The 16317-nt window shown below is 42.1% G+C and overlaps 1 protein-coding gene across 2 annotated transcripts in view; it reads right to left on the bottom strand.

The window, feature by feature from the left end:
- Positions 1-235: 235 nt before the first annotated feature.
- Positions 236-16317, bottom strand: part of snx6 (sorting nexin 6) — a 57683-nt gene continuing 41601 nt past the window's right edge. For both annotated transcript variants that reach the window (XM_086003372.1, XM_086003371.1), the window contains exons 11-14: positions 14382-14468; positions 5317-5476; positions 4150-4235; positions 236-882 (exon numbers count right to left, since the gene is read on the bottom strand). In XM_086003372.1, coding sequence (XP_085859498.1) covers positions 829-882; positions 4150-4235; positions 5317-5476; positions 14382-14468 — 387 coding nt within the window. In that variant the 3' untranslated portion in view covers positions 236-828. The remainder of the gene's footprint in view (positions 883-4149; positions 4236-5316; positions 5477-14381; positions 14469-16317) is intronic.

Raw genomic sequence — 16317 nt, 5'->3', positions numbered from 1 at the left:
TGATGGAAGAACTAGAATTGTACAGCTCAATTGAGAGGAAATCAGATTTTGGTCATCGAGAAGTCCATGGGCTGCTCTTTCAGCTGGTGTAGAATGCATTCTAACAGGCATCCTTGCAGAGTGAATTTTGTGTTTTTAAAGCCAGTGCTAAATTATCAGTAGAAAGCAACAGGAAGTCATTAGTCTGCTTACCCATACAGGTATTAAACAGGTTAATAAATAAGATAGCAAAACATTCTCTAGTTCACCAGTTTATTTTACAATGGTTAGGAATCACTCTACAAGTTTAAGGCAGATATACTTAGACATTTGATTTAGAAATTATATTCAGTTATAACATAAATCTTAGTTGAAGACTTAAGTGTTATCAATATAAAAAAATGAAGACTAATTGTCATATTAAGATGTTGGAACAGCACTAAATGCCAAACAATGCATTGTGTGACAATACTGAATACATCGAACAGTATTTAGTTTTTTTTCTTAAAAAACATATTGTATTGTAATTAGGCCTTTGATATTGTAAAAATGAATAAAGTTGGCAACCAAATATACAATAGTATCGAAGATATTGGCAACCGCTGAAGAAAATATTTTGGTTTCTGGACAATCAAATACAAATGACATGTGCTATGTGGCATCTCAGAATTGGGTTTTCTGCACCAAAGTTTTTCTTTCCTGGTCAGATGTAATGGTGCTGTTTACTTCTGACATATATGTAACTTCCTGGCTGTAAATCTTCTCCAGGGAGCCATAAAAGCTTGTTAGTGTTTTTTCCTTGTAGACTTGGTATATACAGCCCTTGTTAATGCAACAATCATAAAGCAGTTAACTGTCACCTTTAAGTGCTACAAGGCAGCTCTGCAGCAACTGCAAGTGTCCCTGTGGATAAAAAACACATTAGATCACCTTATGAAGGATTTTGAGAAAACAAAACACATCTGTTTTGATGCAAACATACAGGATCTGAAAACAAACTTTGTAAATCATGTCAAAGTTAGGCAATACTTTGTGATCTATTCGCTTAAATACTGTGTTATGTCACTTAAAATACTCGTGACATTTAAGGAGGTTATATACCAATGATCCAAGACATATACAGATGAGTGTTTAGGATGCACACTGTTAACTTACAAGTGTGATTTAAATTTAAAAGTGATGAACTATACATGTCTTCTTGACAGGGATTTAACTCATACATTTAATCAGGTCTCCATGATGCCATCATCTCTACACCACAAAAGTTGAACACGTATACATATGCATACATACAAACACCAAAACAGTAACAAGAGCTCCCCACTCTTAATCAATCTCATCAAAATGTTACTGTGCAGAGCACTTTCCTGCAAACCTGCGCCACTTGGGAACCCCAGACATTTCTAGCATTACAATATTCACACAGTACTACTAAAGACAACACCATTTTTTATTTTGCATAAATGAGGCAGTCTTTGCTGGCTCATTTACCATCTCCCAGTGTGTTTGGTTTAGAACCCTTGGTGGTACTTGTTACTTTTTCTTAAAAAAAAGCAAGGAGCATTTGGTGCAATGAGCAAATAGTATACTAATTGTAACATGACGAGGTCATAGTTCTGTTCCATGGACTAGGTCAATGTGCCCAAAGCACCTACATTGAATTTGTTTTTATGGCGGGAGGGAAACGAGAGGAAAGAGGAAGAGTAAAGGAGTCATAAATACAGGATGCTTTTTGGATTCAACATTTAAAAAAAACCTGTTCTTTTCCTTCATGGTATGGCAAGAAAATACATGCAAAGTTATAAAATAGCTGTTGCTTTTGCCAGAAAGTGAGAAAGGAGCCTGCCGCTCTTGTTTATAGCTACAGGTGACTCAAGTTTTCTGTTTACCAGAACATTCATGGAAAAGTCTTAGTTTTCCATATGCAGTTAGCAATTGCTCAGTCTTAATGATTCAATATCTTAGAGGATTTAAAAAAAAAAAAGTTTCTTAATTGATTGAGGTTCAATATGTTGCCAATTTGTAGGATGGAATTCTCGTCATAGCTGAATTGAAATGGAACAGTTTAACATAGGACACACCATTAGTTAAGCTGTTAGAAATTAGATGTAGTCCATTTTAATAAAACTGCCAGAGATGGGGCAAAGGAAGTGGGGGATACACAAGAGATCAGAGTTGGAGGAATGCAAAATTTTCAGAGGGTTGTAGGAGGTTCCAAAGACAGGGCAAGGCCATGAAGAGATTTGAAAACAGAAATAAGAATTTTTTTATTTAAAAAAAAAATAAATCGAGGCGTTGGTGGGCCAGGAGCCAATGTAGGTCAGTGAGCACAGGGGTGCTGGGTGAACACGACTTAATGCAAGTTTGATACGGGCAGCAGAGTTTTGAACAAGCTAAAGTTTATGGAAGGTGGTAGATGGGAGACCGGCGGCCAAGAGAGCTTTAGAATAGTTGACTCTGGAGGTAACAAAGCATAGATGAGGGTTTTAGCAGCAGATAGGCTGCGGCAGGGGCAGAGATGGGCAATATTATGCAGGTGGAAGTAGGCGGTCTTTGTGATGGAGAGAACATGGGGTCAATAGCTCAGCTCAGGGTTACATAGGATGCCAAGGTTGCGAATAGTTTGGTTCAACCCGAGACAGTGGCCAGGGAGAGAATGAAATCGGTGGCTAAGGAACACAGTTTGTGGTGGGGGCCAAAGACAATGACTTTGGTATCCCCGATATTTAACTGGAGGAAATTTCTGCTCATCCAGTACTGCATGTCGGACAAGCAGTGACACAAATCAGACACAGTGGAGGTGTTGAGCGAGGTAGTGGAGAGAGAGGTGGTGGTGAGGTAGAGCTGGGTGTCGACAGCATACATGTAAACTTGATATTGTGTCTTCAGATGATGTCACCAAGGGGCAGCACATATGAGAAATAAGAGTGAGTCAAGGATAGATCCTTGTGGAACTCCAGAGGTAATGATGCGGGGGCAAGAAGAGATGGCACTGAAGGAGATTCTCTGGCTATGACTGGATAGCTAAGAGTGGAACCAGGTGAGGGCAGTGGGCTCAGGTGGGCAACGGAAGGGAGCCGTTGGAGGAGGATGGTGTGGTCAAACATGTCAAAGACTGCAGATAGGTTGAGAAAGACGAGGAGGGATAGTGCTCCATGGTCACAGCGATATCATTTGAGAGTTTGATTAGGGCCGTTTCAGTGCTGTGGCAGGACAGAAACCTGATTGGAGCAAAAGCTAGAAGAAACCTCACACGTAAGTTTTAAGTTATGGACTCTCGTCCAGACCTGGTATTACTAAGAAATTTTGCAAAATTTTACATTTTGTTTAACTTGTACCTCCTCTGGTACAAAACTAAGTCTGTTAGTGACTTCCACTGTACTGATTTTCTGCTACTATCTACATTTTACTCGCAATAAGCCAGATTAGTAATTTATAGACTAGGTCAAACTGGTCCATACTCCTACAGTGCGCAGAAGATGCAGAGTAAAGAAAAATGGATGCATAGCAAGGGCCTTATTTCAGCAAAAATCTTTCATCTGTTAATCTAATGGGGCAGATGGGTAAGATTTTCCAAAAGGAAAAAAGTATCAGATAGCACTGTTGAAAAATAATGCAGTCTGGAAACTTCTGAACACGGTGGTTGAGGAAACTTGCGACAATAGTTTTGAGATACAGGAAACTTTCTGGTATCCGGCACTGACGGGACCGAGCTGGTGCCGTACCATCAAAACTGCCATAGAAACCAGCGCTAATGTTAAAACATACGGAGCTTTTGAGCTCCGTGAGAATCAACAAACCCTGTTGCTTAGCAACAGCTTCAAAACAGTCGGCCGCAGCTTAAAAGCGTCTCTGTAGCTAAGCAACAGCTTCAGCTAGACCTTGCAGAGCCTGACCGGAAAAAAAAAGCAACGAGAAGTAAAAAAACTTATAGGAAACGGCTCCTGAATTTTGCCGGTAGATAGAGCTTTCCGGACATTTAACCTCCGGTTAAACGAAAGTTTCCTGTACCTATAAAAGCCTGCAAAGGTTATAGTGGAAGATGAAATTTAGTCCTTCTGCTTCAAATTTTAAGTGTTAAAAAAATGTTAATCATCAATACACATAACGTACACCCTAAACTTAGAAGGATTTAAAATGGATTTAATTTTGTACTTTCAAAAACATTACCTTGGAATGCTTGAGTTCCAATTCTGCCAATTCTACAAGATTTTTTCGAAATGCTGCAACTCTCCGAGTTTTAAAGTCTATAAGCTCTAGGAACAAAATTATAATTATCAAGGCTACATAATCTCAAGGAAGATAAGATATATCTCTAATTGTAAACACAACAGATGCTGAATGCTCAAATATTTGTACACTTATTCCAGATTTAATTAGAAAATTAGTCAATTCACTCCTAAATAGTCTGTAAATATAGTCAGTCAATAAAAAACACTATACATTGAAGATTTAAAAGTTATTTTTAATCCAATAAAAAACCATTACAACTATTTTTCCTATCCTTCAACAGAGAGCTGTCATTGAATATATTCAAGGCGGAGATTGACAGACATTTGAACTACAAGGGAGTCAAGCGGTATGGGGATAGAGCGGGAAAGTGGAGTTGAGTTGAGGCCAAGATTGGATCAGCCATGATCTTATTGAATGGCGGAGCAGGCTCGAGGGGCCGATTGGCCTGCTCCTGCTTCTTATGTTATGTTCTTAAATGGGCACCGCCACAGTTTCTAATTTTATGCAGCTCCACTACTCAACTGATAGGCCATAGAATGAGATTTATAGCACTTGTAAGAGTCATGAAAGTTTAAGAAAGAAAATACTTTAAAATATTGGTTAAATAGTATAATACAGTTAATTTACCTGACTGACTTATTGTATTGAGAAACCCCCTCTTTTCTTGTTACAATAGTATAGGCTGAGTGACCCCCTTTATTCTTGCTATACCATGGTACAGTCCTTAAGCTTGTCACATGGTATCCAGCCATTTTACAGCTCAAGCACCACGAGGCTGGAGAAGGCAGAAGCTTTGAGGGCTGGAGCAATACAGTTTTTGACCGTGTTCGTTTAAACGTGTTTTGCTTTGTAATTCTGTTTGTAAGGTGTTACAGTAAACAGTTTAAAGATAAAGTTATGGTTTGGAACGTTTTATTTCGACACGCGTCTACTCGTTGCTAAAGCCTCAAAGCTCAGTGGCTGCATGTTTGGAAATTACGAAGCGCCACTACAGCACTACTTCTGAGAAGTAGCCCAACAAACACATGCAAAACTTTCAATCGTACATGAAAACATTCTACTTAAAAACAGTAATTCTGAAATGTAATGATAGTAAACATTTACCTTGTTTTGCTGAGTCTGAAAGTTTCTCAAACTTTTGACAGCATAACTGCTGGTTGGTCTCAGCTTGAAGCACATCTTTGTTTTTAGCTCTTGATTTATCCAGTAGCTTGTTTGTATTTTCATAATCCACTAATGACCTTGCTCGTCTATAAAGGAGGTCCTGTGCACAAAGTCACGCAGCATGTATAATAACATTTTTTAAAATAAGAGAATATACAAAGTCCATGAAAATTGCCCAAGACTATACAAATTGAACCTGTGCATATAAGTCAGTTTGAATGTTTCCACTGCAACTGCTGCTTAATGTTTTGCATTGTCAAAAGCAAACCAATGGAAAGCATAAACAACATCAAGTAGATGGAATGTCACCAACATTTAGATTCAATTTTTTAAATATAAAATGTTCCTCACCATCTCCAGCTTTGGCCATCTATTCCTTGTTGGGGTATGGCCCCATAGCTATCTGGTACCCTCTGGTATCTTGCCCAAGTGGCCATCATTCATGTATGATTCTCAACAGTTATGCCTGACTTTTTCTCCAGGTTAACAATGTTTTGGGGTAACTCTGGGATGGTCAATGGAGGAAAATGGGGCAGGGAGGCCTACCGGTGAATCCCTGCTAAGAAACTTCAAAGAGAATTTTCTTCCATCCCCACTGGGTCCAGTCCACAATGCCAATCATACCAAATTAATGACAGAAGGCAGGGTTTGCTGGCTTGCTCCATTTCCGTTCATCAGCACCCATGGAAAACACCTTAGTAAAAGAGACACTGGGGCAAGGAAAAATAATTCTTCTAAACTACTTTGAAGTAGAACACTACTGCAGAAGGCATCCTGTATTGTTCTTTTTCATTTAAATCAGCTCCTTGCGAGAGCTTTGGTAGGTGCATTTTTGTTTGGGGAGAGGGGGAGAATTTGGGAGACTCGTGGACCCAGAAAATAGTGGGGTTTCCCTTGGGCCGTTCTTCTAAGAGTAAGAGAAGGAGCAGGAGAACCACAACAGGTCAGACAAATCAGGCATCTTCTGGACGCTACCCACTGGTGCCCATGTCTATAGACCCAGGTGAGGTTACTTCAAGCTGACAACTTGGCAATGCTCAAAGAGATTGCGTTTCATCAAGAGGCAATAACCAAGTTGTGCCTGCTGCCAGATAGCTGAGGTACAGCTCACAAGAGACTCTTCAGGTAACTATGATCTGAGAACACTGCAAAATGAATCCTGCCATATTGGCCCCCGTTTAGCAACAAATTCAAATAATTTGCTTTCCGACATGTAGTTTTCCTCCAAAGCTACCAAGGCTACCTTTTAGAAATCATTCTGCAACTCCTTCATACAGGCCTTCCCCAAACTTGGTTCAAATCATTACGACATATCCTGTCAGTGAGTAAAACATTTTACCAAAAACAAATGTGACAGCCTTCCCACTGTTTATGATCCTTGCTGCCTATTTTTGTGTGTCCTTACAATCTCAGCCTTGTACTTTTCCTGTGGCAGAAGGTTCCGAGGAGTCTGATTGATGATTAGCAGAGGTAACCGTAGGGGATTGAGGTGACTCGTCCATGTCTTTGGCTGTGGGCTGCTTCCCTTTTAAGAAAGAGAATGTGAAAGCATTCTGTATGGAATGCAATCAAGATTTCGGAAGGCATTCCTTAATGGGAGCGAGAACAGGTGCAGAAATGAGATACATGTGTGTATTCCATGGCTTCCCTGCATGCCCAGTTGCGAGTAAAGGTCACTTGTAGGAGAGGAAATTAGGTGCAGCCACTACATTCCACTAGGCCTGAATCATGCCTTTCAGGGGCCTCCTTCCCTCGGGGCTAAAAAGCTGGCTCCACCTTTCCCAGATTAGACGATTAAACCTCAATTTAAGAGTTTAAAGTGCCCTGACAAGCCATCAGCTTCAGACACAATGTTGCGCCAAATTGGTAGACACAAAATAGCTACCTTGGCCCGGACAGCTGCTGCAGCCTGTTAGAAACTAGGGGTGCCTAAAAATGTATATGGCTTTTAAATGATAAGTTTCGTTTTCCTGGGAAGCTTGTATTAGAATTTGAGACAGTCTTTTTAATCAGTTAGATTAGGTGAAACAAACATTCCACACAGGGGCCCATAGGGTGGTCCTACCAGGCTAGTTATCTGTTGTTGTAAGTTATAGGGTTTTGACTTTGTTAATGTATCTTTAATTTGGCCAGCCTATGTTTCTTCCATTATTACTAATAACCATATTATAATCTCCACAGATAGAATTTGGAGTTTGTTTAGCAGAACTGCTTGTGAAGATAATTAAAAGTTAATTAGGAAAAGACATAGAATGAAAGGAATTTGAGGAGGATAAAGTATCCATCTTAGAATGGGCCATTTGCTAGATGAAGGTGAGATAGCGACTGGTTAATGTGCGACAGCTCTGGCTGGGGCCATGATTAAGAGGGACAGGGCCGGGCCTTGTACTTGTTGGGAAGGGGGAGAGAGTAAAAAGAGGTAAGATGGATTCCAATGGAGGAACCTTCAATTTGTAAAAACAAGGATGAAGTAATGAGGCCTTCTTTTGGGGAGGGCTTTCATTCAAACACCAAGACAAAGAACTTAAGCTGTCATTGATTGATGCAGTTTTGGAGGAACCTCTATAGGTTAAATGGTCTTGTCAATAACTTGGCCTCAGGCCCACCCCTAAAAAGAGAATAAAAAGTGACACCCCAAGGGCTTGCACACAGACTGTGGAAGGGAGAGCCGAACAGCTGGTCAAACACACTTTTAAGAGTGATCCCATGCTCACCATCGAAGGCCCGAGAGAGAGAGAGAGAGAGAGAGAGAGAGAGAGAGAGAGAGAGCAGAAGCCAGAGAACTGTTTACGCATGCCAGCCGTCTGTCCAATCAGGTCTGATATCAGCTGCTTGTCACGGTCGTATGTTTTTGCTGTATTACTAGTGTGTTATATTCCATCCTAAACTCTGATTAAACACAATATACCCACCATATTGGTTTGCACTTGATCCTGTTTACCAGAGATACGTGAATCTCAACACTGTATAATGCTGCAGCAGCACCAGATTTTCTACTCTCACAAAAGCAGACACCCTCTATAGGTCCCAGTAGTGCCAGGTATCTGCCATGAATATATAACGAAGGTGCACCAAGGAAAATTGAGCAGGTGCTCAGCGTTGCACATCACACTGGGATCAGGTGCAGGAAACCTGGCCGATTTTCCCCCTTGTAACACAATGTCGCTAAGGCTTATTGTAATATCCCTACTTCTTCCTAGGCTGATATCAGCTAACTCAACACCAACTGTATCTCGGGGGGGGGGGGGGGGTGGTGTATGTAACCTGTTCCACCTTAAGAGAACTACCTTAAGAGATGTACTACTTTCTCTTGGCTGCTGTATACTGTAATACCGGTGGTGACCACACTGGTATATAAGCGTTGTGTAGGGATTTGCTGGGCAGTTCAGCCCTGACGTCCGAATAGTAAAGACCTGTTAAAAGTTATTCTTGTTGTCTGTGTCCAGTGATTGATCATAAGCATAACTGGGACACACAGACTCAACAGTGGCGACGAGTCCGATCTTACCCTGCGGCAGTTTTACATCCAAGGCAGCTTCGTCCTCAGAACGGGCGTCGAGAAGAGGCATCCGCCCTCATCATCCTGCTGAGCACCATCGCACGGGAGGCATCGAGAACCCGGGTTAAAAAGAAAAATTCTGACCACGAAGCCCTCCATCAGCGACAGGCAGTGATCATCCCTTCTACCACGGTGGTGGGTAAGCCGATCAGCGACACGAGCAGAAAGTCGGCCGCGTTGGCTGTGGAGTAGGGGAGGGAAAACGGAGGAATAAGGGCGGAAAACTCGACCACGGTCGGTAAAAAGGGCCGGGCTGCAATTGAGGCCGAGAGGCGCAGCGACTGGGGCAGCTTAAGGCACGAGAGCCGCGGAGAAATCAAACGCAGCCGGTGTAAAGGACCGGGCTGCAAGGCAAAGCAGCGTCGGGGAATTGAGAACCGCTGGGGAGGCGAGAACGGCAGCAGCACGGCAATCGCCATTGCAGCCAGCGGGGGAAGAAGGCAAACGCGGGAATCCGCCATTGTAGTCGGCGGGGGAAGAAGACGAGCGCGGGAAAGACCGCCAAGCGCGGGAAGCCGCCATTTTAGTAGGCGGGGGAAGAAGACAAGCGCGGGAAGCCGCCATTTTGAGAAAAAGAAAAATTTAAAAACTTGCAAGGATGCCTAAACATGGGAACATTAATACCTTTGATAGCGATATCGAAGATTGGACCACGTATGTAGAACGCATGGAAGTTTATTGCAAAGCAAATAAGGTACCAGATGATGAGAAAACACTAACCTTATTAAGCTCAATGGGTGCGAAGACATACGGGCTATTGAAGCACCTTCTATCACCAGATAAACCGGCGGATCAGACTTTCGCGAATATTGTTACTGTCCTGAAAAATCATTTAAACCCCACGCCGCTGATGATAGCGGAACGATTTAAATTTTACGGAAGAACGCAGCTGAAAGACGAAAACAACGCTGAACTTTTAATTGAACTGCGTAAGCTATCAAAGTACTGTCAGTTTGGAACAGGACTAGCAGATGCGCTGAGAGATAAATTTGTGTGTGGATTGTTAAAAGGAACACAAAAGCGACTGCTTGAGGAGAATGATCTTACGCTTGATAAAGCTGTCACTATTGCAGCATCGCACGATGCCGCAGCGAGAGGCACGGCGGAAATGCAGCTACGGTCACCGGAACTCAGCACCAATCAAATGGTCTTGGGTACAGTAAAATGTTATCGTTGTGGAAAGACAACGCACGATCAGAACCAGTGCTGGTTCAAAAATCAGGAATGCAGAAAATATGGCAGGCTTGGTCACATAGCTAAAGTATGCCGGTCAGGAAAGAAGACCAGCAACAAAAAGTCACCGCAGGAAAAGTACAGAAAGGTACACAAGGTGACAGAGAACAGTTCGAACGAACAGAGAACTGAAGTCAGATTCAGACTCCAGCAGTAATGAACTGGGTAGTCTAAGAGTACACAATGTTGGTAAGGAAGCAGACCTCCAAACAATTTGGGTCACACTTCAGATAGCAGGAGTCCAAGTGAAGATGGAATTGGACACTGGATCGGCATTGACGGTCATGAATAAGCAAGATTACAAAAGGTTATTCCCACATATTACCCTACGGGATACGGAGATTGTATTGAAAACATACACGGGGCAAAGAGTGTACCCCATTGGGAAGATAGAGGTAAAGGTGGTCCACAAGGGCAAAGAAAAACGAGAAATGGCAATCTGGAACAATTCGGGCCAGACAAGGACCCCTGATGTACACAGTAGATATTGGTGAAAATGTAATACGGCGTCATGCTGACCAACTGGCAGAATCGAGAACAAGGGTCGAACCCATGGTTACGGCAGAGACAACCGTGGAAGAAGTTAGTGAACCTGAAGCATCTACCTCAGAAGTGAATGTACCTGATGATGTCCAATCCATAAGAGACCAACTAGATGAGTCACCCCAGCAACGAGAATCAGAGACCCCTGAAAGGAGTTATCCAACTCGAATCAGGAGGCCTCCTCAGAGACTGAATCTTTGAACTGTTTTGCATGAAGTTGTATATATATATATATATATATATATATGTTATTATGTTATGTTAAATGGGGATATAACTGTTAAGCTAAAAAGGGAGGATTGTGGTGTATGTAACCTGTTCCACCTTAAGAGAACTACTTTAAGAGATGTACTACTTTCTCTTGGCTGCTGTATACTGTAATACCGGTGGTGACCACACCGGTATATAAGTGTTGTGTAGGGATTTGCTGGGCAGTTCAGCCCTGACCTCCGAATAGTAAAGACCTGTTAAAAGTTATTCTTGTTGTCTGTGTCCAGTGATTGATCATAAGCATAACTGGGACACACAGACTCAACAGGGGGGGTGATTTTTAACCCTACCTGCCCACCGAAACCAAGCAGGTGGGTAGTTAAAATGCCCTGGATTACTTACCTGCCCCGATCCCATAGTTCCCAATTTTAACAGACATTAAGCCGCCAGCCCAAAGCTGGGAGAATTCTAACCTAATTCATATATGCTAATTGGGGTCTGATGATGTTATCAGGCCCCGACAACTATTCTAACTTCAGCTTTCCCACCAGGTGAAGCCCAGAATTGAGGATCAGGAAGCTGAAGATGCCCTCCAAATAAGTTTAATTACTTTCCTTTGTGGGGCCAGGATGGAGCATGCAGCTCAATTTACCAGAGACCAGCAACCACTTCCCACCCATTCCAAGTGGGAAGTGGACCGACGTCATGTGAATGAGGCCTCATACTGCTGCGGGCGGGCAGACAACTAACTGAAATTTGACCATGTATTCTATAGACCACCAAATAGTGGGAAAGATATGGAGGAGCAAATTTGCAGAGAAATAACAGAGGTGCAAGAACTATAGAGTAGTAATAATGGGGGACTTCAACTATCCTAATATAGACTGGTAATAGTGTTAAGGGCAGAGAAGGGGAAGAATTTCTGAAGTGTGTTCAGGAGAACATTCTTGATCAGCATGTTTCCGGCCCGACAAGGAAGCATTGTTGGATCTGGTTCTGGGGAATGATGTAGGTCAAGTGGAGCAAGTGTCAGTAGGTGAACATTTAGAGAACAGTAATCATAGTATCATCAGGTTTAGATTAGCTATGGAAAGGACAGGGAGCAATCTAGAATAAAATTGTTTAACTAGGGGAAGGCCAATTTCAGTGGGATGAGAATGGATCTGGCCCTGGTAAACTGGAATCAAAGATTGGCAGGCAAAACTGGAATGGAACAATGGGCTGCCTTTAAAGAGGAAATAGTTCAGATACAGTTGCGGTACATTCCCACTAGGGGGAAAGGCAGGGCAACTAAAGTCAGGGCTCCCTGGATGATGAAAGAGATAGAGAATATGATGAAGCAGAAAAAGAGTGTGGATGACAGATGTCAGGTTGCAAATACATGAAAATCAGGCTATATATAGAAAGGTCAGAGGAGAAGTGAAAAAGAAAATGAGGGGCAAAGAGAGGGTATGAGAATAGAATGGCAGTCAACATAAAAGGTAATCTAAAAGTCTTCTATAGGCATATAAATAGTAAAAGCATAGCAAGAGGAGGGATGGGGCCGATGAGGGACCAAAAAGGAGGCAGAAGGTATGGCTGAGGTACTAAACGAGTACTTTGCATCTGTCTTCACCAAGGAAGAGGATGCTGCCATAGACATAGTGAAGGAGGAGGGAGTGGAGATACCTGATGGATAAAAATTGATAAAGAGGCATTAGAAAGGCTGGATGTACTTAAAAGTAGATAAGTTACCAGGACCGGATGGGATGCATCCTAGGATGAAGGAACTGAGGGAGGAAATCGTGGAGGTACTGGCCATAATCTTCCAATCCTCCTTAGATACGGGGGTGGTGCCAGAGGACTGGAGAATTGCAAATGTTATACTGTTCAAAAAAGGGTATAAAGATAAACCCAGCAACTACAGGCCAGTCAGGTTGACCTCAGTAGTGGGGAAGCTTTTAGAAACAGTAAGCAGGGACAAAATTAACAGTCACTTGGACAAGTGTGGCTTAATTAAAGAAAGCCAGCACGGATTTGTTAAAGGCAAATCGTGTTTAACTAACTTGATTGAGTTCTTTGATGAGGTATCAGAGAGGGTTGATAAGGGTAATGCAGTTGACGTAGTGCACATGGATTTCCAAAAGGCGTTTGACAAAGTGCCACATAATAGGCTTGCCAGCAAAGTTGAAGCCCATGGAATCAAAGGGACAGTGGCAGCATGGATACGGAAGTGGCTAAATGATAGGAAACATATAGTGGTGAACGGTTGTTTTTCGGACTGGAGGAAGGTATACAGTGGTGTCCCCCAGGGGTTGGTACTAGGACCACTGCTTTACTTGATATATATTAATGACTTCGACGTGGGTGTACAGGGCGCAATTTCAAAATTTGCAGATGACACAAAACTTGGAAGTATAGTGAACAGCGATGAGGAGAGTGATAGACTTCAGGAAGACAGACAGGCTGGTGAAATGGGCGGACATGTGGCAGATGAAATTTAACGCAAAAAAGTGTGAAATGATACATTTTGGTAGAAAGAATGAGAGAACATATAAACTAAATGGTACAATCCTGAAGCAGGTGCACAAAACAGAGAGACCTGGGGGTATGTGTGCACAAATCGTTGAAGGTGGCAGGGTAGTTGAGAAAGCAGTTAAAAAGGCTTACGGGATCCTGGACTTCATAAATAGAGGTATAGAGTACAAAATTGTGGAAATGATGATGAACCTGTATAAAACACTGGTTCGGCACCAACTGGAGTACTGTGTCCAATTCTGGGCACCACACTTTAGGAAGGATGTGAAGGCCTTAGAGAGGGTGCAGAAAAGATTTACGAGAATGATTCCAGAAATGAGGGACTTCAGTTACGTTGATAGACTGGAGAAGCTTGGTTGTTCTCCTTGGAGCAGAGAGGATTGATAGGAGATTTGATAGAGGTGTTCAAAATCATGAGGGGTCTGGACAGAGTAGATAATGTTCCCAATGGGAGAAGGGTCGAGAACCAGAGGACACAGATTTTACGGTGATTGGCAAAAGAACCAAAGGCGGCGTAAGAAAAAACTTTTTTACGCAGTGAGTGGTTAGGATCTGGAATGCACTGCCTGAAAGGGTGGTGGAGGCAGACTCAATCACAGCTTTCAAAAGGGAGTTGGATAAGTATCTGAAGGAAAGAAATTTGCAGGATTACGGGGAAAGGGGCTAGCTGAAGTGCTCTTGCAGAGAGCTGGCACAGGCTCGACAGGCTGAATGGCCTTCTTCCGTGCTGTAACCATTCTATGATTCTAGCGGTTTCCCACCAGAAACCCGCCGGCAGTTAAAATTACTCTCATCCCCCCCCTTCGAATCTGTAATCATCCTGGTCTGTATGCTTCAACGACTCACTGGTTAAGCCTGCTGAGAAATCAAGGGAGCCTCCTAAAAATATTATCGGAAATTACAGGATTGTATAAAAACAACAACTGGCTAAAAAATGATTTACCTTACCAGCTTGCGATTCCCTTAAGTAATACCTCAAAAGATCAGAAAGTTTTAGGTCTTCATCTGCTGACACTCGTGCTTCTATTTTCTGGAAAATTAAGTGCAAGAAATCAAGTACAAACTGAAAGTAACCTCTGTCTGTTGAAGCATGAACCAAACCAACTACTATCAAATTCACTAGCCTATGTCTTTCAAAAATTTCATACAAAATTCAATTAAACTGAATGCTTAAACAGGCAATTTTCAAACATAACTGCCAATAGACTGTTGTAGTTAATCTTTTGTACCCATTCCTGATAAATGGGTAACTACACAATGTTTACCGTGACCTTTTGAATACAGATAATTTACAAATATTCCAAAACCTATAAATACGTCTGCAGTAAAATACTGAAGTTCTTATACTGTGGATTTTCAGAGAAACAAAAATTATAAAACTTTTCAATTCACTGCATTCTTCAAAATGGAAAAAAATGGATATCTGGTTATAATTTTAGCACAGAATGTTACTTATTTGAAGAATCAAGCAGGGTATAATTACATGGTCAATTCGTCCTTGTAACAGTTACAGTAAAAATTTTAATACAAACACAAATGGCAGCAATGTGACAAGAGTAACTACAAATAAATTTAATTGATTTTTTTTAAAATACGCTAGTTTAAGTTAGATATACACAAGCTAGGATCAGAAGAGGAAATTATAGGAATTACAGCACAGAAGGATACCATCACACCTGTGCCAGTGTTGGTGTTTCATCTGGAGCTAGCCCCTTTAATCCTATTTCCCTGCAACTTTCCCCAAGATGCATTAGTCTACCATGTTCTGTCGGTTACTCCTAAGGCTCTGTAGTCAGGACTCATGAATATAGAAACTTTAATATAAACCATTTTAAAGTAAATTTAATGACTGCTCACAACCGGATATCATAAGAAGTTTATGTCCAGACACTGCACTGCATATTGGCAGGATATGGGTTAGCATCTATAATTCCCAGTACAGCAAGCTCCCCGAACCAACAGGGAAGTCATCAAAGGGAAGATTGTCCGCTTCAGTGCTCCCAGTGCACACTGGAGCAGCATACTGGGAAATTGTGCATCTCTAGCATGTGATTTTCTGTCCATTAAAACTGGCCTAATTGAAAAATGTATTCTGTACTTTCATCTCTCGTCCTACTCTTCTGGCACCTTCTTCCTCTTTGAGCATCTTGCCTTGTTCCACCTCTCCTTTAAAATGCTCATCGACTCCCTCCCACCCAGAGTTTCTCGCAGAGATATCCTTCCTCCTTTCCTCCCTCAGCTTCTGCACAGAGTGACTCCTTATCTTCACCAATTTCAACTCAACTCTTTCCTCTGAATTCACTGTGCTTCTATTCTCCCATAACCTCTCGCTCCACATTAACTCTTACCCATTTCCACAGTCATGTCCTTGACCTTGTCATCCCCTGCTCCCTCTTCACTCCCGTGATCTTGATCACTGACAAGGCCATCTTCAATCACTTATTTGAAACGACATCATCCACCACCCACATTCCCTTCTAATCCTTGAAGAAAAACTCCCAAGTTATTTACAATTGTACTTTCAAACTCCCAACTGCTTAGCCTTTGATTCATCATAATATTTCTGAAGCTATCAATTTGCTCAACTACTACCTCACCTTCACCTTTGATGCCCTTATCCCCATAAACACTTTTACTGTCTCCATCTGGGTCATTCCCACTGATATAGCCATCATCACTCCCTCAAGTCCAAGGAGTGTAGACTTCAACGTATCTGGCGCACAACCGGTTTAGCCATCCATCACCAGATCTGGCTGGACCTCATCAAGCTCTATTGGGCCTCATTCTCCACCACCAAAACCACCCACTATCTAGGATCATTCTGGAGAGCAAAGATAACACTCATATTTTCTCTACCACCAACCATCTCCTTAAACCTA

This window comes from Somniosus microcephalus, chromosome 12 (assembly GCF_052327205.1).
Source record: "Somniosus microcephalus isolate GS21.2 chromosome 12, FLI_Smic_1.0, whole genome shotgun sequence".
Lineage (NCBI taxonomy): Eukaryota > Metazoa > Chordata > Chondrichthyes > Squaliformes > Somniosidae > Somniosus > Somniosus microcephalus.
This window is presented reverse-complemented; position numbering and strand designations above follow the sequence as displayed.